Source organism: Meriones unguiculatus, chromosome 1, assembly GCF_030254825.1.
Source record: "Meriones unguiculatus strain TT.TT164.6M chromosome 1, Bangor_MerUng_6.1, whole genome shotgun sequence".
NCBI classification, from domain to species: Eukaryota; Metazoa; Chordata; class Mammalia; order Rodentia; family Muridae; genus Meriones; species Meriones unguiculatus.
The window spans coordinates 132,718,427-132,745,817 of record NC_083349.1 but is presented as its reverse complement, the minus strand read 5'-3'; the positions used below and the strand labels follow the sequence as shown (position 1 = coordinate 132,745,817).

At 39.5% G+C, this 27,391-nt stretch overlaps 1 protein-coding gene across 1 annotated transcript; it reads right to left on the bottom strand.

Moving 5' to 3' along the window:
* Positions 1-11,866: 11,866 nt before the first annotated feature.
* Ferd3l (Fer3 like bHLH transcription factor) lies at positions 11,867-14,952 on the bottom strand. The gene has a single exon (XM_060375199.1). The coding sequence runs from the start codon at positions 14,683-14,685 to the stop codon at positions 14,182-14,184; it is 504 nt and encodes a 167-aa protein (XP_060231182.1). The 5' UTR covers positions 14,686-14,952; the 3' UTR covers positions 11,867-14,181.
* Positions 14,953-27,391: the final 12,439 nt, after the last annotated feature.

The window sequence follows — 27,391 nt, the reverse complement described above, 5'->3', positions numbered from 1 at the left end:
CTCCCAGGGAAAATTCTGTTTTTCTCATTGAGCCAATGACCCTCATCTAATCAATGAGTGTTCTGTAGGTTTCCCGAATTGCAATTCCAGACGCCTTCTTTTCTACCACTGTCTAAGCTGCTAGTCATAGTAATTATATTCAGACTGATACGCTTGTGGGGCTTCAAGGCTTGGGGGAAAACTACCACATTGCTAGGCTTGTTTTCAATGTACGGAAAGATGTGGGCACTAACATAAAAACCCACTCTGTGACAAAAGATGGAAACTTTCAATAATAGTCATTAACATAACAAGTCCCAAGGAAAAGATACCAGCAATAAAACAGACAGGAGCTACCAAAATGTTGTAGAAAAGGAAAGAAAACCAATCCTTTTTAGAGGTTTTAGTTAGGAGTGAAAATACTTGCATATGTACAATACATTCTGAAATACACATGAAGGTGTTTGGGGGGAAATGGGTTTGGGCATATGCATATTAACATGTGTGTAAATCGCACAATGGATCATGGGTTTGCATTAATAAGCAGAAACCTGCGTGTTCAGAGTGAAGTCCCTGAGGTTTGGACTGAGGTATTTTCATGTGGATGCAATTTGGAGAGGTTTGTGTTGTTTTGTTGTATAATGCTTTTGAGTCTGGGGCATTCCTTAGCCTGTTTTATGTTAACTTTAGTAGCAGTTCATTACATTTGATGAAATGTAGTGAAGTAATAAAAAGCATGATGTTTAATTTGTGGTTCAGTTATGCTGAAGCAAAGCAGTATCATATATGTATATGTATGTGTATATATATGTGTATTTACATACATACATACATACATGCACACTATATATATATTATATATATATCATATATATCTATATCTTACCTGAGCTCATATGCACAAATTTTGATGGACTCTGGTGAGATTACATAAATAAATGGTGATGAAAGAAATGATGAGACATGTTCAGTAAAGTGTTTAATGAACAAAACCACTACTTCTCAAATGCTTGTTAACTAGAGTCACCCCAAGTCTTTGGCCAAAATTATGAATCCCTCATTAGGATATCTGAGTTGAGTATATTTTCTGTCTGAGTAGTAGTATATTTCAGAAGGCTGTTTATCATCGGCCCTCAAATGAGACACATGGGGATGAATAAAAGATTTTAAAGATTTTTCTTTTTTCAGAGCTAAGAGAGTCCTGCAGAGGAGAGGGAGGGAGGATAGGAGGAACCAGAGGACGCAGGGACACCAGGAGAACATGGATCCAGAGAATCAACTGACTGGGACTCATGGGTTCTTGCAGAGATCAGGGAACCTTTAGGGATCTGACCTATGTCCTCTGTATGTATGTTATGGCTGAGTAGCTTGGATTCCTTGTGGGAATTTCAACAGTAGGACCGAGGGTTATCCCTGACTCTTTTGCCTACTTGTGGGACCTTTTTTTTTTTTTCCTATGAAGTTGCCTTGTCCAGCCTTGAGGTGTGCTGGTATGTGCCTGATCTTATTTTGCTACTTATGTCTGTTTGGTTGATGTCCCTGGAAAGCCTGTTCTTTTCTTGGGGGGGGGGGCGGGGGAAGCTGGGTGGTAGATCTGGAGGAGAGGAGAAGTGTGTTGGAGAGACAGGGTGGGAGTGGCGCAGGGGAGGTAGGGAAAACTGCAGTAAGGATGTAATACATGAGAGAATAAAACATAAAAAAAAGATTTTTAAAGGAACAGGATACTTAAAAGTTCTTTCTAGATGCTGAACATTTCTTTAAGTGTTTCTCTGCCACTCGATATTTCTTTATTGAGAATTCTCTGTTTAGCCCTGTACCCCATTTTTTAATTGGATTACTTGGTTTGTTGGTGTTTAACTTCTTAAATTTTTATATACTTAAATTTTTATATATTCTGGATATTAGCCCTCTGTCAGAGATAGGGTTGGTGAAGATCCTTAGCCAATCTATAGGCTGTCATTTTGTTCTGACAACAGTGTCCTTTGCTTTAGAGAAGCTTTTCGGTTTCATGAGGTCCCATTTATTGATTGTTGCTCTTAGAGCCTGTGCTGTTGGTGTTCTCTTCAGGAAGTTGTCTCCTGTGCCAGTGAGTTCCAGGCTCTTGCCCACATTTTCTTCTAACAGGTTTAATGTGTCTGGTTTTATGTTAAGGCCTTTGATCCACTTGACTTTAGTTTTGTGCAGGGTGATAAATATGGATCTATTTGCATTTTTTACATGTAGACATAGGACTAGAGGAGAGGCCTGGGAGAAAAGACAGAGGGAGAATGGGATTGGGAGGAGACAAGGGAGGGGGCCATAGCCAGGATACAAAGTAAATAAATTATAATAAATAATAATAATAAACAAACAACTAAAAATTCTTTCTAGGCAAAGTAGTAAATCTATCTATCTGTCTGTCTGTCTGTCTATCTATCTATCTATCTATCTGTTTGTCTGTCAGACAGGGTCAAGACAGGGTTTTTCTGTAACAGCCCTGGCTGCCGTGGAACTTGCTTTGTAGATCAGACTGGCCTCAAACCCTGCCTCTACTTCTGGAGTGCTGGAATTAAAGGTAGGTGCCACCATGCCCAGGTCAAAGTGGTAAATTATTATGTAAAACACTACATGTAAAATTAGTTTCTCATTTTTAAATGTTGTGAGATTATTGCAAGCTAAGGTCAACTTATCTAAATGAAAAACAAAACAAAACAACAACAAAAACTGTTACTCAACTTACAAAAGAAATCCAAACGAGAGAGTACAATCATATAGGCAACTCTTTTTTTCCAGAAATATGTAAATCTACCAGTGTCTGGAGACAAACATTAGACCTTAGAGTTAAAAATATTCAGTCCTTCTTAAAGGAGGCAGAGGGTCCCACTTGAGTTTCTCAAAATCCAAAGCAAACCATAACCACCCTGTCCCCATTTCTCCTCCACTGAGTTGCACTTTTGAGACTTTGTATTGTTAGTCTAGAACAGTTACACATAAGTGCTTGGCACTGTAAAGCCCATCAATGTTCTCTAGAGGCACCACTTTTGGATGAAATTTCCAAAAGATTCTCAGAAGTGTCCCCAATCAAGCTATCACATTCCTGCGATGTATGAATGTTTTTTTTTTGTTTGTTTGTTTTTACATAAAACCACTATACACAAATTTTAGAGAGAATTTTAGGGGTGTATCATTTGCAGTGGCTTTCTTCGAAGACCAGAGGTCATGATTTTATGTGCCAAGTGCTGTATCAACATTTCTGCACTTAAAAATCATCATGTTAACTTACAGCTTAATTGGACACAAAATTAATTTTATATGATTACTACTTTATCTCTGGGAAGCGGGCTATCCAAATATTTCCTATATGTGCTCTCACAGGCCTTTCTGAAAGGCTGAATCATTATTATGCAGGTCCAACACAGCGCTAGTGTCAATTACTATAATAGCATTATTGGCTATATTAACGTTGTATGGGCAATGCACTAAGTTCTTTGTATTATTTCTTCTCTTTCATTGAATAAGGGTGTGTTTATGCCATTATTTATAGAATAAGAGGGTAGGTCTAAGGTTCAGAACCTTATGATGCTATAACTCCATACTTGAGAATGTATCTGCAGCAAGCAGTTAATCTGAGACTGAGGAACCCAGCAACAGATGCTCAGTGCTTTGCTGTACAGCAAAGGACAGAGTGGGAAAGATGTCCCAACGGTTATTTCAGTGTGTTTTTAATAAATACTGCAAAATAATAGCTCACGTTCACAGAATACTTGAAGAAGAATTAAAAAAAAAAAGCAGGATTCAGGGACCTATCAATGGGAATTTGTGAACTGAAAATTTACATTTTTATTGTTAGAAGTTCAAAAGATTGTAGAGTAATAATTATTTTTTTTTCTTTTTTTAATTTTTATTTTTTTTAATATTAATCACAGTTTATTTACTTTGTATCCCACAACCCCCTCCCTTATTCCCTCCCAACCCCACCCTATCTCCTTCATCTCCTCCCTGTACCTTTCCAAGTCCACTGCTAGGGGAGGTCCTCCTCCCCTTCCATCTGACCTTAGCTTATCAGGTATTTTCAATGTCCTCCTCTGTGGCCTAGCAAGGCTGTTCCTCCCTCGAGGGTGGGGGAGGTAAAGGAGCTAGTCCTTGAGTTCATGTCAGAAATAGTTCCTCTTACCCTTACTAGGGTAACCCACTTACTGAGCTACCATGGGCTACATCTGAGCAGGGGTTCTAGGTTATATCCATACATGGTCCTTGGTTGGAGAAACAGTCTCATAGAGGACCCCTATGCCCTGATATATTTTGTCCTTGTGGAGCTCCTGTCCTCTCCCAGTCATATTAACTCCCCCTTTTATCATATGATTCCCTGCACTCTACCTAAGATTTGGTTATGTATGAGTCTCAGCATCTGCTTTGATACGCTGCTAGGTAGAGTCTTTCAGAGGCCCTCTGTGGTATGCTCCTGGCTTGTTTCTTGTTTTCTCCTACTTCCCATGTCCATCCCGTTTGTCCTTCTAAGTGAGGATTGGTCATCTTACCCTGGTCCTCTTTCTTGTTTATCTTCTTTAGGTGCACATATTTTAGTATATTTATCCTATCTTATAGGACTATATAAGTGAGTATATACCATGTGTGTCTTTCTGTTCCTGGGATAGCTCACTCAGGATGATCTTTTCTAGATCCCACCATTTGCCTACAAATTTCATGATTTCCTTGTTTTTAATTGCTGAGTAGTATTCCATTGTGTAAAAAACCCACAATTTCTGTTTCTATTTCTCCATTGAGGGATATCTGGGTTGTTTCCAGGTTCTGGCTACTACAAACATGTTGAACAAATGTCCTTGTTGTGTACATGAGCATCTTTTGGATATATGCCTAGGAGTGGTATAGCTGAGTCTTGAGGTAGCACTACTCCTAATTGTCTGAGAAAGCACCAGATTGATTTCCAAAGTGGTTGTACAAGCTTACATTCCCACCAGCAGTGGAGGAGGGTTCCCAATTCTCCGCAACCTCTCCAGCATGTGTTGTCACTTGAGTTTTTAACCTTGGCCATTCTGATGGGTGTAAGGTGGAATCTCAGGGTCATTTTGATTTGCATCTCTCTGATGGCTAAGCATGTTGAGCATCTCTTTAGGTGTTTCTCTGCCATTCGATATTTTTCTACAGAGAATTCTGTTTAGCTCCGTTCCCCATTTGCTAATTGGATTGCTTGAGTTGTTGCTGTTTAATTTCTTTAGTTGTTTATAGAGTCTGGATATCAGCCCTCTGTCAGATACAGGGTTGGTGAAGATCTTTCCCAGTCTGTAGGCTGTTGTTTTGTTCTAATGACAATATCTTTTGCTTTACCAAAGCTTTTCAGTTTCATGAAGTCCAATATATCAATTGTTGCTCTAAGAGCCTGTGCTACTGGTGTTCTGTTCAGGAAGTTGTCTCCTGTGCCAATGAGTTCCAAGATCTTCCCCACTTTTTCTTCTAACCGATTTAGTGTATTTGGCTTTACGTTGAGGTCTTTGATCCACTTGGACGTTAGTTTTGTGCAGGGTGATAAATATGGATCTATTTTCATTTTTCTGCATGTAGCCAACCAGTTGGACCAGCACCATTTGTTGAAGATGCTGTCTTTTTTCCATTGAATGGTTTTGGCTTCAAAAATCAAGACAAACACTTTCAGCAAAGTAGCTGGATACAAAATTAATTAAAAAAAAGGGGGGGCTTTGCAGCCAGTCCTGAAGATACCTGATAAAACAGGATCGGATGAATGGGGAGGAGGTCCCTCCCTATCAATGGAAGTGGAAAGGGGCATGGTGGAGACGAGGGAGGGAGGGTGGGATTGGGAGGGAATAAGGGAGCGGGATACGGCTGGGAAACAGAGTTAATAAAATGTAACTGATAAGAAAAAATAAAATTAAAAACAACAACAACAAAAAACAAAAAAACCCCAGAAGCCCTCCTGTATAACCCAAAACAAAAGGGCCAAGAAAGAAATCAGGGAAATAATATCCTTCACAATAGCCACCAATAACATAAAGTACCTAGGGGTAACTTTAACCAAACAGGTGAAAGACCTGTTTGAAAAAAAAATACTTCAAGTCTCTGAAGAAAAAAATTGAAGAAGATATCAGAAGATGGAAAGATCTCCTGTGTTCATGGATTGGTGGGATTAATGTAGATTCTTTTGGCCATCCTGCCAAAAGCAATCGACATATTCAATGCAATGCCCATCAAAATACCAATACAATTCTTTACAGACCTTGAAAGAAAAATTTTCAACTTCATATGGAGAAACTAAAAACCCAGAATTTCCAAAACTATCCTGTACAACAACAGATCATCTGGAGGTATCTCCATTCCTGACCTCAAGCTGTACTACAGAGCAATAGTAATAAAAACAGCATGGTACTGGCATAGAAGCAGAAAAGGAGATCAATGGAACCAAATAGAAGACCCAAAAATAAACCCAAACACCTATAAAAATTTTTTAACTTCAATTTTGAAGTGACCATATGTTTTCAGAGCAATGCATAAAAGAAGATAATATTTTTTGGCCTAACAGCTTTACTTAGGTATAAGGACAAACTGAATCTTTCCCAAAAAACATAGTCCCTCTGATTGAGTTGCTGAAATTCCTGAAACTGTGGCCCTACTCTTTGGTAGATGATTGAACTAGGCAAATTGTTAAACTCCTTTAGTCTGTATTTCCCTTAGTAGGCAATAGCAATACTTTCTATATTTACATGTTATATAAAGAACTCAACAGAGTGCTTAGAATATATATTATCCAAACCAAGCAATCTATTGGATAAGTCTCACTATTATTACCTCACCCAGGCTTGATTACTCAGTTATTTATTTAGTGATTCTCCTTCAGATTATTTCTGGTTTTTCTGTTATTTTTCTAAACTGTGAGTTTCAACAAGATCATATAACTCAAATTCTGACCAGTCCAAAATATAGATTAAGGTTTTAGTACCATTGGAAGAAGTCCCAAAGTTACCTGTCATAATTTAATAGGGTGCTTCATTGATTTACTCAGACATAAGTTTACCTGATAGTCTTGATTTCCATTCTTCACCAGTTGTTTGAACCATTTCCATATCCTCAGACGCATTTTTTTCCCTGTTGAAGACTGGAAATCATAAAAAAGAAAACCCTGTCCGTAACAGCTGCATTGAGGTCATTTCCATTTGTTGGTTGCAGGTGGAAATCTCCTTCACAGAGCCCTAAATAGAAGGTTGTAAAATGTGGCCTTTGAGGCAGCCAGTCCATGCCAGCCTTTTGTCTAATTTATCATCATCCACAGAACATGTTAAGGTGCTTTTGATCTTTGACAGCAATATCTTTCAAAGCGATGTGGTGCTTATATGTAGTCCATTTTAGGAATTCTTGTATCCTGCTGTTTTCAATGGAATATTCAAGATAGCTTGATGGTGGTTCCGTTTAACAGAGAGATCCCAGGGCTTGTGGAAACCCAACTGTGATGAGTAAATGAGAGAAGATATGTGGATGGGACTTTGAAAAATTCATCACCTTAATCAGATGTCATGTTTTTGTCATGGTCATTTCCATCATGCCATATCTGTCAAATTGTAGGCTTCCCCAACTATTAAATATTAATTGCCTTTTTCTAAATGTAGGGTACTGTCTTACTAGATATTTGTTGTATGTAATGTTTAAGCATGCAGTCATACTTTTGTATTTTCTTATACTATATCAAGAAATGGGTCACAGACACAGTATGAAAACCTTGGTGTCATTTAGAAAGTTGTCCGAATTCATAGGTTTTCCTCTGTGGAGACCTGGACTTTTCCTATCCCTCTGCTGTTATCCCAACCAGTTTGCACTGCTTCATGCCTTCTCATCTCCTCCTCTGCCAGGCTTGGCTTTGTGCTTCAGATTCAAAGAAACCCCAAAGTCAAAACGAAATGGTCAGAACTGCTGACTCGTGCTTTATAACCATTTCTTAAATCCAGGCTTCACAGGAAGATGTGGTGCTGACCAGACTTGGGGCTGAATTCCCTCAAAATACTGGCAAAGTTCAAGATACTTTGCATGAATGTGGGCCAAGTTATAGCTATCTAGAAAAATATCACTTTTCTAAAAGCATCAGAACAAATATTATTTGACAAAATAGTCTCAACATTAAAAAGTCAGTGGAGTACTTAACACTTGAAAAGAATTTGCTATCTCTCTCCTTTTGATAACAATAAAATAGTGATCAAATTTATATGTAATTTTTAGTGGATCCTGTGAATTTTAAAATGTAACTACATTTTTGCAGCAATGTATATAAAATGCAATTTTGGCTTTACTGCCTTTGAAGTTCCTCTTGAAGGTGTCTTAAGACTTTGCCTATTAAATTGAATCTCAGTATTTTTAGAACTTCATTATAAACTTTCTACAAAGTGTTTTTTATAATGGAAATGCTGACACATATGATAACAGACACCAATGCAAGGCTCTTAATTGTATAATCTTGCATGGATTGTACATAATAGATGTATATTAGGTTTGATTTTCAGTGCTAATTTTGCCAGACTCTGCCTCTGAGCTAGGAAGAAAACAGTAAAGCTGATCAGTCTGAACATTTCTCTGTTGATGGAAAAGCCTCTTGATTATTTTTACTTTTCCTGGAAAGATTAATTATGTTTTTCAAATACGATTTCATTTAGATCTTTTTATGATTTACATGTCTGAATACTAATAGTAATCTGATATTTGCAGAGAGCTGAGTTTGAGACTAAAAGTCAGTTTTTAGTCAGTAAAGGAATATGACTAAATTGCCTCCAAGCAATGTCTAAAATGGTATTTAGACTCAAAATAACCAAATGACTTTAAGATTTCAAAAATTAATTATAACAGATTTTTTAAAGAACCGATACCATCAGTTTTAAGCTCGTAGAAGTATTAAAACCTAATGTCCTATGATATTTTATTAATGTTAATGTAGATAATGAGAAAAGACCAATTTTGACATACTGTATGTCTGTGACATACTAAGAAACTTTTTGTTGAAAGTACATAGATAATAAGAAAGTAATGTAGATAATAAGAATAGAGCAATTTTGACATACTGTATGTCTGTGACATACTAAGAAACTTTTTGTTGAAAGTACATTGGCTATGCAGATTGGACGCAGAGGAAACCAAAATAAGAACACACTGTTTAGATATTTAGAGTGTCTACACATAATGGCACATTGGTTTCAATGTTGGGAGATGGATAATTTTGTCTTATCTCTAAGGATGATTTGGCACTAGGGTTAAGTTGCTTTATTGCTCAGAGTCCGACCATTACAAGGGTTTAAGCCACATCATTAGTGTAGTGACTGTGAAAATGCTTTAAAAGATGTTTCCTTTTGGGAACATTTAGAAGTGAACAAAGATCAAAGTACTTGGAAAATGTAACTGGTTAAGTAATGATAGATGTGATTCACTTAGCAATAATGAGAAATACTTTTCCATTTGTAAATTCCTTGGTGCCATTTATTTACTGCTGGAAAGAAATTCCATGGAGGAAGAGTATGCCTTTGCTATGATCCTAGGAGAGAATGTTAGAAAGTAGAGATGATTCGGGGTGATGGATTGACTACACTCAGTAAGACGCAGTGACGTTGGTGGCCCATAGACTACATAGCATTTTTCCCCCAGAATTTAAAAACGCATTGTTTTTATCAACAACGTGTAGAAATTTGAACTCTGTATTTCTCTTTACTTATTCAACAATGTAGATTTCATTTCTGTTTATGTACTATATTATTTTATGGGTATGGATGACCTTGACCAAAGGTAGGTCTGTGCATCACATTCACACAGTGTCCATGGAGGCCAGAGGAGGGTGTCGGGTACCCTGGAACTGGATCTACAGTTGGGAACCACCATATGGGTAGGTACTGGGAATCAAAATGGGTTCTTTAAGGAGCAGACAGGGCTCATAACCACTGGGCTATCCCTCCAGCCTCACACTTGTAGATTTTTTTTTTTAAATTGGCATTTGTTTTTCTGAAAGACCTGAAGGAGGAGGCGCTCTGTAGGCTCTGCAGTTTTGAGTCCTTCCACATGATCTGTAAAAAGCCAACATTTGACTAAATGAATAAATAATTGGATAAATAAATAAGGGTATTTATTGGTCCAGGAGATCATATGAGCAATGCTATCTGATGATGAGTTGAGAAATAACTAGCTATTTTCCTTTTACATATTAAAATGGATAATTTCAAGAGTATATTAAAACACTACTCTCCTTGGAAACATAAAGATTACAAGGAGGAGCTAAGGACATTACTTTGTAAATGTGGTATAAAGTCATGTTTTAAGGCTCAGTTCATTTTACTAAAGGTTCTAATGCTCTAGAACCCCCCCTTCCTGGTTTTGTTACTGTTTGGCTTTAGCTATCCATGATTCTCTTTTCAGTTCATTCTGACATTCTTACGGCAGAGGTAGAAAAAGATCCTGGTGGAGAGACATAATTAAGATAATACTGGGAAACGGGACTAATTGTAGCTCTTACCTGGTCTCAAGGAAAGGAGTATGAGGAAAGGTTTTAAAAGATCTGAGTATGAATAACACTTAACTGTATATAAAGACATCAGGTATGAAATACTTTGTTTAAATATGCCCCAAAAGATTTACTACTATTTTAGTAGATTATAATCCATAATATAGGATCAATGTTGTTAGCCACACATTAATGCTAAATTCATGTAATCTATTTAAAAGGTATTTTTTTTAAGTAGTAAATCTTTTTATTAGGGGCATGTGCATGGCAGTCAGAAGACAGCTATATAAAGTGGGAGTTTCTCCATCCATCCTTTTTCTTTTATGCACATAGGTGTTTTGTGTGCATGTATGTCTATGCCAGGCTGTTAGATCCTGGAGATGGAAAGTGTGGGGACCAAAAGTTTGGATTTCCAGACCCACATAAAAGTAGAGGGGGCTTGAGCCACCTACTGTCCCAGCATTCAGGGGCAGAGGTGGGGCTGCCCAAGCGAGCTGCCAAGCAGAGGAGGAGAATCACTGGGCTCCGGATTCAGTGAGGGAACCTGATACTTAGTCAAGTGGAGAGCATGGAGGGGGTCAGCTAGCATCTATCTCTGCCTCCCCTCCCCCAAGATATGCACAAAGGTACATGAGTTCTCGTGCATGTGTGCCCACAAAATTGCATGTAAAGAGAATGTTAAGGGCTGGCAAAAATGTGTCATTGGGTAAAGGAGTTTGCCATACAGATTGGACATCCTGAGTTCCATCCCCTAGACCCATATAAAAGTGGATGGAGGGTTGGAGAGATGGCTCAGCGGTTAAGAGAACTGACTGCTCTTCCAAAGGACCCGGGGTTCAACTCCCAGTGCCCAGCAGCTCACAATTGTGTTTAAAAGGTATTTTAAAGAACTTCTAAATCTCTCTTCTTTGGAGAAAAATTGGACATTCAAAAGTCACGACACCTCTCCATTATGCATTTTCAGTGTAAAGACACACAACACAAAATTCTAAATGTGAATTAATTTCCCTATCTAGATAAACATTCAATCACTCTTGAACTCCCAGAAGATAACTTTTCAAGTATATTCAACAACAACAACAACAACAAAATAGAGTACCTTGAAACAAAATGAAAAACTCTATCAATGAAACACTTATTATTCACTAAAATAGAATAATATTGCAATACTTATGGTTTAGCTATACAATTAGAATATATAAAAGACTATTTACCATTTTATTCCTATACCAACAGGGATATATTTTATGACTGGCTTCTGGCATAAAGGTCCCAATAATGCCAATATCTGTCTCAATTGTAAAATGAGTGCATTGCTACATTACGTTTCAGAGTTTTTTTATTGCTTTATACTTTGGTTTATATACTTGCTTAAAAATACTTGAACCTTAATAACAACCTCAAAAATGTGTGGTAAGCTTTCTTTAGATGTGTACATAACCACCATGGAAATCAAAGAGAATTAAATGTAGAAGAAGAAAAAAAAATAGAATGGCAAGCTCCCTTGGGAGAGAGGTGGTCTATCCAGGTGCTGATAGGAGATGCTGAGACACAGGCAGGCTCCTTCAGGGTGGCTGAAATGGAGACTGAATGCACAGAGCCCAGGAATCCATTTGCATTTCGAAATTCGCACAAATAAGGACTGTACGTGGCTAGCATAAGGTGACTGTAACAGAGAAGCCCTTGATAAGGACTCTGTTTGCAAGGCAACATTTTAAGAACAGGAATGTCTGAGCTAGACATCTGTAAAGGAGTGTGTATTTCAATCTCGTAGTCAACCAGCAATGAGATGTGACACACCAGCTCTCCAAGCTGCAGGTACCATAAGGATAAAAAAATAAAAATAAAACAAAATCAAGAGAAAAATGCAATACTATGTATTCCTTTGCTTGGTCTTGCTCTTCCTCCAGGATATGCAAGTCTTAATCCCATTCTCATTTCAAATGCAGAATATCAGATATTCTAATGATTATTGTTGACTTGTAATTTTATTTACTCAATGGAGGGGTCCTCCAGTTTCATTTTGCTCTTTAATTTTTCACCTTCTGGATTGAAAATTTCAAATTGTATAACTTTAGTTCCCTATTATTAAGGAAATTCAGGAATGTTGTTATACATTGGCATGGCAGTAAGATACAGGAAGGGAAATCTCATTTAGCATTTAAAGTGAATGAAGTGCTCATTCCATAGTGCTAAATGAGAAAAATCAATGTCCAAAAGTGTTGTTACATATATTGAATTTCTAACTACACGGGAAATAAAAGAGCAGAAGGAAGTAGATGAAAATTCTAGCGGTATTAGCAGTGGGGGCTTACTTAAGTGTTCATTTCATTTTTAAGTTTTTACATTTCAGTCTTTTTATGATGAGCACACATCATTTTTATTCCTATGTAATGGTTATCATTCGAGTATGACAGAACATTGCGGTTGTGCAACCTCACTATGACGTGGTTTTGCAAGTGCACAACTGGGGGCAAATCAAGCATTTCTTCTTTGGGATTTATCACTGGAGTGAACGGACTGGCAATCACGTGCTCCAGCTCATTTCCTTTCCTCCATTAACCACATCTCTTATAAAGACCCAGCTTCGGGTGCTCCCATGTAACTCAGAAAGAAGAAACCGGGAATAACAGAGGAAGGTAGCTTCCCAAAAGAACCGGCTTCGACTTCACCTTCAGGCAGACATTTTCAAAGCACCAGAAAACATCCTTTCTTTTGGCTTTTTGCCTTCCTAGATGGCTTAAGACTGAGAGATAACTTTCCACCCACTGTTTAAGACGGTTTTACTGGCGCGCCGGGTCACAGCTTATTAAGAGATACCAGCTCTTTCCCCCAGGCAACTGCTGGAAGCGCTGATGCCAAGGCCCCAGAGAGGCTGGGGAGTGTGGGAAGTGCGCGGGGCGGGAGCAGCCTTCCTCCACCTCCGCCCCTCCCTCTCTGAGCCGGAGCGGCAGAGACCGAGTTCAGTCCTGGGCAAAAGGCAGAATGACGATTTCTTTCACTGAATGGACTGCTTTTCACTCTGAGGCATCATGCCTCAGGACGAGATAGGGGCGCACTTGGCAGCAATCGAGGGTCACTGCAATCAGGGTCAGGGCGGGGAAGCCATGGTGGAGGGAGAACCATCACTCTCAGAGGTCGCATTTTGTGAGTTAGTCCCCTGACTGTGCTTCGGCTCCAGTCACGTCCTCTTTGCTCCCCTTAACTAGTCTGAGAGGACCGAGCCCAAGCAGAGCCTTCGGAACCCAGAGACAGTTGCACCGAGGCCCCGCGGGCCCGGTCTCTGTTTGACGTGGGCTCACCCGCCCAGCCACACACAGGGGCGCCCCTGCTGGAGAGGGCAATGGGGCAGCGAGGAGTCCTGCGAGAGAGAAAAGGTTCTGCTTTATTACTTCTACTTTTGAAAGGAGCAGGGAGGAGAGCACAGAGCACAGAGAAGCTTACGAAGGTCGTGGAGGAGAGGACCAGTGTCTCGGGGCTCCAAGTCAGACCCTCTAGCTCTCCCCTAGGGCCCTGCCCGCTGGGACTCCCCGTTGGCCCAGCTGGACCCCTCTGTGCTTGATCCCCAATATAGTCACCGCAGAGCTGCCACGAGTGGGGGCTTTGGGGGCTTTACCATCTCAAGCTCAGGCTCAGAAGGCCAGCGGTCCCCCCGCTTTTGAGACGTCCCCCCCCCCCCCGCCAAGCAAGGGGGAGGGTCTTTTCTACCCGCTCTGCCCTTCCCCCGCTCAGCGGGCCTCCTTTTCTTCGTTGCTCTGCAGCAGCTCCGTCATGAAGGAAATGTACACGATGGCCAAGCGGAGGGTCTCGATCCTGGACAGCCTCTTCTCGTAAGCGAAGGTGGGCACCTTCCTGCGCAGCTGGTCGAAGGCCTCGTTCAGGTTGAACATCCTCTTCCTCTCGCGGATGTTGGCGGCCTGCCGCTGGGCGTAAGTGATGACTCTCTTCCTTTTGGGGCGTCCCAGCAAGGATGCTACTCGGCCGCGCCCCTCGACGTCCTCTTCCTCCTCCTCGGGGTCCTCGTAGTCCACTTCTGCCCCCTCTACTTCCTGGTCTCTTTCCTCAAACCGCGACAGCCTCCTGGGTCTTCCCTCTCCGAATCCCAGGGTTCGGTCCCCAAAGGGGACCCCGGGTGGGAAGTCGCAGAGAAGAGGGTGTCTCGGGGAGGCCAGAGAGAGGTCAACGAAGTTCAGCACGGTAGCATCCAGGCAGCTCTCTGGATAGGTGGCCATCGCTCAGCGTCTGTCTCATCGCTTTTCTTGCGTGAAGGACATAGCTGCGGACGCGGCTCCTCAGTTGCCTTCACTCTTGATGCATCGTCACCAAACTCTAGGACACATTAGCATTTATAACCAAGCCGGAAGGATGATCCGCAGCGAGAGGGAAGGCTAAAGCAACGTCCCTCTTCTGTAAACTGATGGAAAGTGACAAGCTTGTGCACTTGTGGGAGGCTCTAGGCGACTGGATTTGGGTTGTTAAGTTTTTCCCCTTGCTGCACCACGCGGGGCAGCTCCTCCTTGGCAGAAACCTCCAGTTCTTACCTGCTGTGCTTTGGTAGTAGCTGTGGTGGCGGGGGTCTCTGGTCTCACCCCTGTATCCAACTAATGCTTTCCTGGTTCCTTATTCCATGTAGGTCTTTAATTTCGATCTGGATCTTCAAAGCCAAAAATCTTTCCACCGCAGTGGCTTCTCCTTGGCTTCAGGGTGGGAGTCCTGAATCTTGCGGCCATTTGCCAATGGATGTGAAACAAGTGCATGCGCTTTTAATGATGTCCAGAAGAGGGGCCCTTCCTGCCAAGGGTCGAGGGCAACTGTTTGTCTGGTATCCCAGTGCAGCGGCTGCTGAAAGGAAAGACCTTCCATTAGCTTAAGTAAGCATGGCTACCGGGGGGCCGATCGCATTCCCCAGGGTCTCTGTTGGAACCCGCGGTTTTTTCTCCTTCTAGGACATCGCAAACAACTCACTGCCTGGTTACAGACCCTGACTTCTGAAGCCGGCTTGGACGCAATCAGACTGACAATTGAAAGAACTCGACTTTACTCTCTCTGATCTTACCCTCTACCGTGGAGGGTTGCATTTGAGGGAAAAGGTTACAGTGATAATGAAATTAAAAATTAAAAAAAAAAAAATGGAGACTCGGAACATTTATTGCATAAGCCTTTTACGGTGTAATCACCCCTTAGGGGACAAAGCAACACCCTTCCTGTCTACCCCACAAGCCTCATTTGGAAAAAAAAATGCTGTTTAGCTTTAATAAGCCACAGGACCGCTCACCCTCAGTCTTCGTGCTTTTAAATTGCCAATCAAGTGTTTGTTCACTAACAAAGAAAAATCCTGACACTTTGATCTATCCCAGTTTCGTTTGTATGCCGCAGTAAACTTTAAGAGGGAGATACCTTACTGAATTATGCTTCAGGGAAATTTGGTAGCTGTCCACAGAAATAGAAGAGACCCTAAAATTGGTATACTAAGAAATGTTACTGATTTTTGTATATTCCAAATTTTCACACAAAAAGTCCATTTTTCATCTTTTTGGTTTACTGATGGCTATTGTTTAATACCCATGGTAAAGATCTGTAAATACACCCCAGAGACAAACAACAAACATTGAAAAATAGTTTCTAGAGTAGGCCAGAGGAAATAGAAGAACACATGTAAAGGAAGATTTTCTGATTTCAAGGAGAATTAGGAAAAACATCAGTTCCCTTTAAAAAATAAGCTTAGTCGGTACATTGGACAGCTCCCAACAGCGCCTTCTCCTACAAGCTCAATTTCTTCCCACTGTGTAAGCAAGGATTTCTAGTGTGCATAGCAGAGTGAGAATAGACGACAATAATATTAAAAGAAAAATATCTTGCAGTTTCAATGCTAGGAAGCAAACAAATGCCTAAAGAGATAACGTTTTTATTGTTGTTTAAATGCTAGACAGTACACACATACACAGAATTACTACATGGTGCTCCATCAGAGTTCCCAAGTTTTATGGCCTTAAGTCAAAATAACTTGTATTTTTTTATGATGCAGTATAATCTTGTATTTTTTTTGCTTTGATTTCCAGATCCAGGCTCCTCTTCAAGGTGTCTTTCTTTAATAGATTTTCCTCTACCCTTCTTTGTGTTTACTCTTAATTTCTTTAGTGATATTGGGATAAATCTGGTAAGAATTGTAAGTTTGTCCTGAGATGTGCTAATGAGAAACGGATTTTTGTGTTTTTTTTTTTTTTTTTTTTTTGTGGTTGCCTATTTGGTTTATTCCTACAAAAAAAATGACTGGAAAGGAAAAAAAAATCAAGCAAAGTGTTTATCTCAGTTAGTGGAGAGCTTCTCTAGTATGTAGGGAGCTCTGGGCTCCATCCCCAGGATCAGACAAACTGATCTGATGCTGTGAAACTATAATCCTAGCATATGAGAGACAGAAGCAGGAGGGTTAAAAGTTCAAGATCATCCTCAGCTACATAGTGAGTTAGATGCCAGTTAGGGATATATGAGACACAGAAGCAGGAGCAGGAGGAGCAGGAGGAGCAAGAGGAGGTAGAGGAAGAGAAAGAGGAAGAGGAGGGGGAGGAGAAGGAAGGGAGGAGAATGAGGACAAGGACATGAAGGAAGCATAGAAATATCAACAATAGTTAAGAAACCTGTAAATGAGAGAAATGAATTTTGTATTGACAACTTTTTACTTCTGATCCCTGTTTTTTAAACATGTCATTAAATATTTGTGCAAAATTTGTGGTTGATCCTTTATTGTCTATGAGTTTTTTAACACTAAGCATATAAGAACCAATTAAGAATCAGTTCCACAGCAAAAATAGACTACACAGTGAAAGAAAACACAATAGAAATTTTAATTTAAATTTGGTGAAACAGAGATACAGAGCTGTGAGGCAACTCTAAGGAGTCTTTTTTTTTTGCTTGTTTTTGCACTAAATCATTTTAGTCAAGGAAATGAATAATTCAAAAATGACCAAACATCCAACAATGGATTAAATGTTTGTATTAAAAGGCTGAAAATTTATAAAGCCAAGTCTTAATAAATACATATTTAAAGCAACAGTTAAAATATACTTTTTTGATTTTATCAAAACAATCTCAAGTTAAACCCTTGGTTTGTGCTACAGTAATTTATCTTGTGAGGCTCTAATCTTACTGACACAATTAATGCCCAACATATTAGAGATCTGTTATAATGACTGACTATTTTTTATCTGCAACTATAAAGTGTACAAATAAACAAAATGCAGTTTTCCTACTTATGTTGAAATGCTTTTAAAGACTTTGTGGCTACCAAACCAATAGTGAATCTGCACAGTAGATTGAATTAGTAAAAATGGAAGTGATTTAAAAATAGTTCATCTCACAGCAAAAAAAATAATTCTCTTTTATGTGTAGACTTCAAAATAAGTTAAAAATTAAATGAAAAGAAACCTGCTATTGCTGAAAGGAGTCTAAATGGATGGGGTTGAGTTCTAAGGGGGTGGAGCTTAAGTTTTGGAAATCTATAAGAATTTCCAGAAACTTTACTCAGAATCCTTCAGAAGTCAACATAAAAATGAGTCAGTCTTGTTTGTTTGTATACCTTATTTCTATTGAGCCTCTCCAGGAAACATTTTATTAGTAATATTTTTGTAAATTCAGAATTCATGAAAACATACTTATTTACTGAAGTTCCAGACAGTGTAAGAGATAGTCCCAAACAGTACAGTTGGTTGGGACTATTTTACCAAACAAAGGCACCTGTGTTGGAAGTACTCAAAGAACACAGAACATTACAAACATGCTGAAAAGCTTCTCCTGCAATCTTGTGCCTGAATCTAACCACTAGTGACTCATCTGAATATGAGTGTTTGTCCACTGAGGTTAACTTAGCTCCAGAGATGCTGAGCAGAGAGCAGACTGACTTCCTGTTAACTTCACTGGAATCTTATGTTTTGTGGCATCCAGACCTATGCTTTTTTCCTCCCTGTGAGCTTGATGATCAACTAGGAGACCCGTGGCAGCTACTGCCATAGGCCATTTATTGTGGGCACCTTGACAAAACACTCAGAAAAAAGAATCTCCCAAGAAGACAAATATCTCTGTTCTTCAGAGTTTCAGATGAGAAGCCTTGGGTGATTGGATTGCTGGGATCAGGTGTACATCATTTGGTCTTCTCCACCTGTGGCTGAGACCCACTGGGCTGTGATTGTTGGTCCCCTGTGTAAATTGTGACTAAATTAGCTTCCCACAAAGACACTCTTTTTCTGTTTTTTTTTTTTAATTAATTTTTTTATTTATTACAATTTATTCACTTTGTATCCCAGCTGTAGCCCCTCCCCCATCCCTTTTCAATCCCAACCTCCCTTCTTTTTTTCCTTCCCATGCCCCTCCCCCAGTCCACTGATAGGGGAGGTTCTACTACCTTTCCATCTGACCCCAGCCTATCAGGTCTCATCAGGATTGGCTGCATTGTCTTCCTCTGTGGCCTGGCAAGGCTGTGCCCCCCTCAGGGGGAGGTGATCAAAGAACCAGCCACTGAGTTCATGTCAGAGACAGCCCCTGTTCCCATTACTAGGGAACCCACTTGGACACTGAGCTGCCATGGACTTCAACCTTGCAGGGGTTCTAGGTTATCTCCTTGCATGGTTCTTGGTTGGAGTATCAGTCTCAGAAAAGACCCCTGGGCTCAGATTTCTTGGCTCTGTTTGTCTCCTGTAGAGCTCCTGTCCCTTCCAGGTCTTTCTATCTCCCCCTTCTTTCATAAGATTCCCTGCACTCTGCCCAAAGTTTGGCTATGAGTCTCAGCATCTGCTTTAATACTCTGCTGGGTGGAGTCTTTCAGAGGCCCTCTGTGGTAGGCTCCTGTCCTGTTCCCTGTTTTCTCCATCTTCTGAGACCTATCCCATTTGCCTTTCTGAATGAAGATTGAGCATCTTACTCAGATCCTCCTTCTTGTTTAGCTTCTTTAGGTGTACAGATTTTAGTATATTTATCCTATACTATATGTCTAACCTCCACTTATAAGTGAGTATATACCATGTGTGTCTTTCTGCTTCTGGAATACCTCATACAGGACGGTCTTTTCTAGTTCCTAACATTTGTCTGTAATCTTCATGATTTCCTTCTTTTTAATTGCTGAGTAATATTCCATTGTGTAAATGTACCATAATTTCTGTATCCATTCCTCAATTAAGGGACATCTGGGTAGTTTCCAGATTCTGGCTATTATGAATAAAGCTGCTATGAACATGGTTGAATGAATGTCCTTGTTGTATCCTTGAGCATACTCTGGATATATGACTAAAAGTGGTATAGCTGGATCTTGAGGTAGCATTATTCCAAATTGCACAAAGACACTCTTTAAATGGGAGTTTTCCATGTTATTTTTTGTTTGTTTATTTGGCATTTGTAGTGTTTGCGGATAGTGTCCCACTATCCTCTGCGTAGCCTAGGCTGGTCTGAAATTTTGGACTCTCCCACCTCAGCCTGAGGTCAGGTATTACCATACTGACAGTTGGCACCTTATTAGGGATTAGTTTTGTAATTTGCTGTGGGTTAGAGATGCTAAGTTCCTTTTCATGTGTTTGTTGGTTGCTTGTGTGTTTCCTTATGGGAAATATCAAAGTCCTCTCTCTACTGAATTGGCTTGCTTCACCTCCTCATTTCTTTTTTCTTCCATGAGCATAACTGGAAAAAAGAAAACACATTTCCATGGTGTAGCCTATAGATTGTGAGCTTTGACATATGGTCTATATAGGAAATGCTCTTTGAAAACAGTAATTGTTTTATTTTGAACATGTAAAGCGAAGATACCTTCATATACTCTGAATTTAAACATTCTGTTCTTTTGAAGATTGCTTTACTGCTACCAGCACTCATCTTTATGTTATCACCACATTGTTTTTATTATTATGGCTGTGTAGTGCACTGCAAAATAAGCAAATGAGTATTTTAGTAATTTCTTGTGAAAGAAGTTATTTTTAACATAGGCCAATTTATCATTTTTAACTCTTTGACTTTCCTTAGCCTATGTTAAAAAAAAAAAGCCTTAACATTTTCCAGTATCATGAAGTAATGCATTTTTCCTAAAAGCTTACTTTTTGTTTCCATTTTTTAAAAAAGCCTCATACGTTGAACCAATAATCTTGTCATGATTTGGGAGTTGTATGGGTAATAGAGGGAGTGGTTCACATTTCTCTACTTTTAACTAGGTATCCGCAAGGAACGACACCCTTTATAGATGAGATCATTCTCATTAAACTTATCTATTTTATTAGAGTATTTCTTAACTATCTAGATGTTCTTTTATTTCATCTGAAGCTCTAAGCAAAAGTGTGAAAGAAAATTCATTATGTACTTTGGGGTAAAAGAGTCATGTTTGTACTCAAATGGGAGGGGGTTTCAGATCACAGTAAAGATTCCTTACAGTGCTGGTGTTCACGCATTGGCAAGCTTTTTCTTCAGTGGGGAAGGATGTATGTTCTTCCGTGTCACACAGTCTCTTTTTGCTACCAGGTAGCATGGAAGCAAGGGTGCAGACAAATGCAGATGCACCACCTGTGGTCTGGACCTGCAAAGCTCCCAAGAGCCCGCATGCTTCAGGGCCCACTTCAGCTTGGTACTTCTGAAAAGTGGCAGAAATTTTAAGAGGTGCACCCTTACAGAAAGTTTCAGGTCATGAGGTATATGGCCTTGAAGTGGATTAATAAGGGCCCGCATCTCTCTCTCTCTCTCTCTCTCTCTCTGTTTGTTTTCATTGTTGGTCATGAGATGGGCAAACTTGTTCTATCATTTGTTCCCTTTTGTAATGTACAGCCTCACTAGAATTCTCTAAACCATTATTTGGTATAAGTTAGTTGCCTCAGGCATTATGTTATAGTCACATAAAGGTATTCAACACAAATGAATTCTCTGTATCTTTGTATACAAAATAAAACGGTGGCCTAGGTCTGGATCTGGAGCTATGGTTTGCTTTCTCTCATCCTGAAACCAACCTGTGTTTGCCTTCTATGACAGAATATGTAGGCTTGTTAAGATAAGGAAGTTAGAAATATGAATGGAACGTGGGGCAATCGAGGGTGTTAGCGCGAAAGAGAGAGTAACTTAGAGGAAGACCACAATGAATTCCTAGTTTCTGTCATTGAGACTTTTGAAGGTGTTACAAAACCTAAGAACAGGAAACAGCACAGGAGTGATGCACACCCATTTTTCAGCTACTTACTGCAAAGGTAGAGTAAGGATTTTCTCTTTAGACTGCTGTAGCATTACAAAGTTCTGGCTGTCTTTCAGATAACTGGGAGTCAGAAAGAAGTCGACTAAGTTGTACAGCAAGATTTTACTTTGTGAAGTGCTTCCTGATGCCAAAATTCTCACTGTCTAGTTTGTCTGATCTGAGGAATGTAGGCAGCTGTTGCAGAGCTTTACCCTTTCCACCAACACCACCCTGATTTCCCTGTAGTTAATCATGGTAAAAGTTGCTCATTTTCCCCAGGGTCCACTAGAGCTTCTGCATTCTAGGAATGGACTCATCTGCATGCCTGAGATCATCCCATTTCTGGCTCCCGACATTTTATGTCAGTAGAAGATAAGGAGGAGCCATGGCATGTAAGTGATTCTACAGGTTCTCCCCACTTGGCCTTTGCATTTTTTTCTCTGTCTCCAGACAGGGTGTGGGTGTCTTGCTGAGCTAGAATTAGCCTTCTGGATGGAACTTCACTTTATGGGAGTGTGGAAACATCCTGAAAAGGAACAGTTAGTACATACTTGCTCTGCTGGCTGGGCAGTCTCTGTCACAGTGTCTTAACTCTGCCACTGTAATGCACGGAAGCTTCAGTGGAATATACACTAAGGTGCTTTACAGAGCTTTATGTATGAAAGTGAGTGTCAGGGGGCCTGCAGCTTAGGTAGGAGTTTGCTGACACTTGCCCCAGGGGAGGGTAAAATAACAGGAGACCAGGACCCAGTTTCTCTACTGGGTAGAGACGAACCTCCCAAATACAGAAGAATAGGCTGGGAACAGTCCACTTCTAGAACATTTCATACCTTTGGAAGTGCTCTGCTTCCAACTAGCAGCAAGCCAACAAACAAAAGCAGCGGGAGAAACTGACGGAAATTAAACAGATGGGCTTCTGACATCTTTGTAATGCATCATTTGAAAATGGCCTCAAATAAGTTCTTACATTATTTGCCTCAGGCTTTTTTTCTCATGCACTAAATCTATTTCCGTTAGCTTTTGGGATAAATCTATTTTCCAAACTTTCAACTATATTAGCACTTAGTTATTGATTGAACCCTATCCAAATTCTTCACTTTTTGAAAATGTGGAAATTAGAGAGGTGTGAAGGCAAAAAAATATCCCCCAGGTTGCTATAAACTAGTACCCTCAAATAATTTCCATTTTTCTCATTTCCTATACTGTATTTTTAAACATTATTTTTAATAGTGACTTTCCTTTGTAATAAAATTTATGGCTCTTATGTTCATCCTTAAAGTGAAATATTTTTTTTGTAGATTTGTAGATTAAACACTGTGTAATTTTGTAAAGGGCTTTTACTATTATAATATTTATGATAAAGAAAAATATTAGAATTAAGTTAAAACATACAAAACCTCCCAATTCTCTTTGAGCCAAAAAGTGCATAGTTTCTTTTGCTTTGACCTAATGTGTTTGAAGATATAACTGCTTAATAAAAAGTAGAACTTAAAAATATTGTGGTCAGTTGTATATTAACATAATACTTTATTGATATAATACCAAACAGGTAACATGTTATCCAATTATAGTCTAAATGTATTATGTAGTATACTTAATAATACAGTATACATTTAAAGGATTTATTGAATCTGATGGTATGCTGGATTCCTCATGGCACAGATCCTAACATTTGGTGTGACCCATTAAGCAAGAGAAGAAACTTAATAAAAATATTCCATGTAGTAGTGAGACAAGCTATACAAGATATTATTCAGGATGGAAGGATTGTTAGGGAATACTGGAAAGTTTGGGGCAATTTACTACATGTGGTGGTTTGAATAGGTTTGGCCCTCATAGATGCAAGTGTTTGAATATTGGCTCATAGGGAGTGGCACTTTCAGAAGGTGTGGTCTTGATGGAGTAGGTATGGTCTTGTTGGAGAAGGTGTGTCACTGCTGGGGCAGACTTTGAGGTCTCTTATGCTCAAGCTTCACCCAGTGTGGAATCCAAGACTTCTGGGTACCTGCTAACCAAGATGTAGAACTCTAGGCTCCTCTGGCACCATGTCATCTGCCTGGAGGCTGCCCTGCTTCTCACCATGACAATACTGGACTAAACCTCTGAAACTGTAAGCCAGCCCCAATTAAATGTCTTTTATAAGAGTTGCCTTGGTCATGGTGTCTTTTCACAACAATGGAAACTCTAAGACAGTACTCTTAAAAGGTTATTAAAGAAAAGGATATGATTTGAGTAAATACTTGAAGGCAAGAAGAAACTTGGTTCACTGGAGCAATGTTTTTGGCAGAGAGAACAGATATATCAAAGAAAACAAGGTGTCAGGCTGACTTGGATGTTTGAGTAATATCATGGAACATACTGCCTCAGAAAGAAGAGGAAGAAGGAAAAGTGAAAGGAAATGAGCTTGTTGTGGTGACAGACAGGATAACATTGTTCTATGACAGGTGTTCTTGTCATTTAAGGACTTTGAGTTTGACATTAAGCAAGACGGAATGCATCGGTACTTTGAAGTGCCCCCCCCAAAGCAAATGTATAGAGAATAAGCTCTCAACAAGACAGAAGCAGTAAGGAAACCTCCTGCCAAGATGCCCTAGCAGCTCAGGCTGTTAAGATTTATAGTGACATTGAATGGCTATAGTTTAAAGAAAACACAATATGATTTGCTGATGGATGGATGTGGGGTAAAGATGAGGAGTCAAAGATGATCTCAAGTTTGGGATTCTCAGAAAGGAGCAACTTGAGAGAGGGCAAAGACAAGGTCAGCTTCGAACATCATCAATTTAGTATGGTTATTAGATAGCCAAATAGACACTGGGTAAGTGCTTATCACGTTGGATGCTAAGTTTCCATGCTAAAGCTTATAAGCACTCATTATTTTCCTTCACTCCTGTGGCCAGGCTGGTTCATCCACCTCAGTACCTTTCCATATCTTGCCACAATAACGTTTCCTCAGATCCTCACACAGATCATTTCATCACATCCTTTAAGTCTCTCGATAATCTCAGATCACCAGAGGATCATTCTGTAATAGATAAAGTGGTTCCTTTCTATCCTAACCTCATTAGTACTCTCTTTCCTCTGTTTCCTCTTCCTTAATTCCCTTACTTTGTTAACTTACAGGTTCCTTCTTTGGGGTATGAAGTTCAAACATTGGCCATGGAATTCCATGGCTTGGATTACTTTTTTTTTTTTCAGATGCAATGATTGCATTAAGCTATTTCTATGGCAGTTACCTTAAGTCCATATACCATACAAGCCAAAGCAATGGTCTTTGCTATGTTCCTAGAGTAGCAGAGTACTAGGACCTGGCCTTTTCTGCCAGTGAGGAACTTGTACAGACAATTCCCCATGCCTTATGCTGAGATTTGTTTTCTTTCCACTCCGCATGGCATGACAGACTGAGGGTCTTCCCAACTCATCCTGATCTCACCTCTATTTCCTTTCATAGATATCAGATTATGGTTTTATGGTCTCAAGCCTCTCCTGCTTCAATTCTCTATCTTTCCTCTTTGTCTTTCATAGCAGTTACCATCCTGTTGTCCCAAACTCCCCAGAGTTTTTAAATTTATTCTTTGGTATCTGAGCTGACACATTTGTAGCTAGGAATGTTCAGACTGAGTTAGTAAATGAGATTTGGGGCGTTGATGCCTCCATAAATGGCTGACAGAAAGGACTTTGTCTTAGGCCATTTGTGGGATCAGTTAGTCCCTGCTAAATATCATGTATGTGATAAAATGTCCGTTGGAGATGGTGGGCAAAGATGTTTCAGCTTGAGGGGATTATGAATTATCATTTTGATTTTAAGATGATTTACCAGCACTTCACAGGCATTAGGTAAATTTGAGGCATTAAATAAATAGATTTTTGGAAGCTGTAATCTGAATTATAGTTGATGAATTATACTTTCTTCTCTTTAAGACCTACCCATGACCAGCACAATAGTAATGGCTGTAACACTTACTAATGACTTGCTATCTTCTATGTGTGTATAATGTGCATTATCTTATTTAACATCTCAGTAAAATGCAGAAAAGTCACGTATTTCCTCATTTTTCAAGTCAGACTTCGAATGCAGTTGGGTCAGGATTCAACTGCAACTCTGGGGTTTGTTCCACAACACTGCTTCCTTGAAAATGTGCCTTCATTTTCTTCTTTTAAAAAAATATTTTATTTTATTTTTATGTTAATTATAATTTATTCACTTTGTATCCCAGCTGTAGCCCCACTCCCTCATTCCCTCTCAATCTCACCTTCCCTCCCTCATCTCCTCCCAAGCCCCTCTCCAAGTCCACTGATAAGGGAGGTCCTTTCCTTGTAGAATAATTCTTCAACTATTTTGGAAGCCCTATGAAATTTATAGCTTGAATTTTATTAACACTTTCTTTGGAAACCATCATCTTCCTCAGTTAAGAATATCGCATCAGGCTTATCCAATATAAGTGTGAATTTTAAAAATTATTAAATAAGCTTAAGTATTGATACCAAGGGCATCATTTAGATTTTTTTGTATTCTCTATCCTGTATTATTTCTTCTAAGCTTAAGTGATTTACTTAAACTGAGAAATGATGCTCTACCAGGACCAACAACTTTGAAGTGAAAGACTTCCTAACCATTTTCCTGTGTTTTGAATCACTATCTTAGACAGGTTTTGTTGTTGTTTGTTTGTTTTGTTTTGTTATTCTCCCACTGTCTTTAACCTCTTTGTCGTTCTGCATAGCTATCATTTGAGGTTTATAGTACCTCCATATTGGCTAGCATCATGCATGAAGACCATTATCATGGGGCAAACATTGCTGTTTGTGTCTGTAGGTCCTGAAAAATGGTCACCTTCAGGTACACATTCACAAGCATGCTATATGCTACAAGAAAATTCCAAGTTTTAAGATAAGTTCTCTCTTACTCCTTTCAAGTTACATTAGCTGTAGTGTCATCATATTTCTTCAAGCCCCTTGATAGCTTTTTGTTTTCTGCACCTTAGAGTGTAACCTCTTTCCATACATTCCTTTGTAGTTTAATGTAATTCTAATATCCAAATAACTTGTTATTATTATTATTTTTAAAGATCTACCCTGGCTCCTCCATCTGCTGTTGACTCAAAGACTCTTTAAAAGTAAGGATCTCACCCAGGCATAGCTGGATCAATGCAACTGCTCTGGGATATCCTGCTTTTTATTTGTGTTTATGTTTCTGTCTTTCTAGTTTATCTCTCTCCTCACCTCCCAAAGCTTCAAAATTGAGTACATTTTTTTCTACTTATATTGAAGATTCTTGTCTCCTGATTTGATTCGTCCTCTTCTCCCATGGGTAGTGGACTTTGAAGTAGCTCCTGGGATGATTATTATGGATTGGTTTAGTTCATTACAATCCTTTACCTCCACTTTAAGCCTGTTACAGATGCTATGGTGCTGCATTGCTAATTGTATAGTCAATTTTCTTTCTTTCTTTCTTTCTTTTTAAATGACAAGTTATAAGATGTTGGACACACTGAAAATGGCAGGGACAATTTGATGTAAGTGTAAACATACATTTTTAAGATTGTAGGTTTGGCATACAGAGATGGCTCATTGGCAAAGGGCTTGCTACAATTATGAAAACTACAGCTCATCTCTCTGGTGCCCACATAAATGCTGGGTGCATGATGAGGAGGCTTGCCTTTGGGAGAAGGACTCAGGGAATCCAGAAAGCAAACTGGCTGCGGGACAAGCCTAAGTGATGATCTCCGAGTTCAGCAAGAGACTTTGCCTCTCCACAT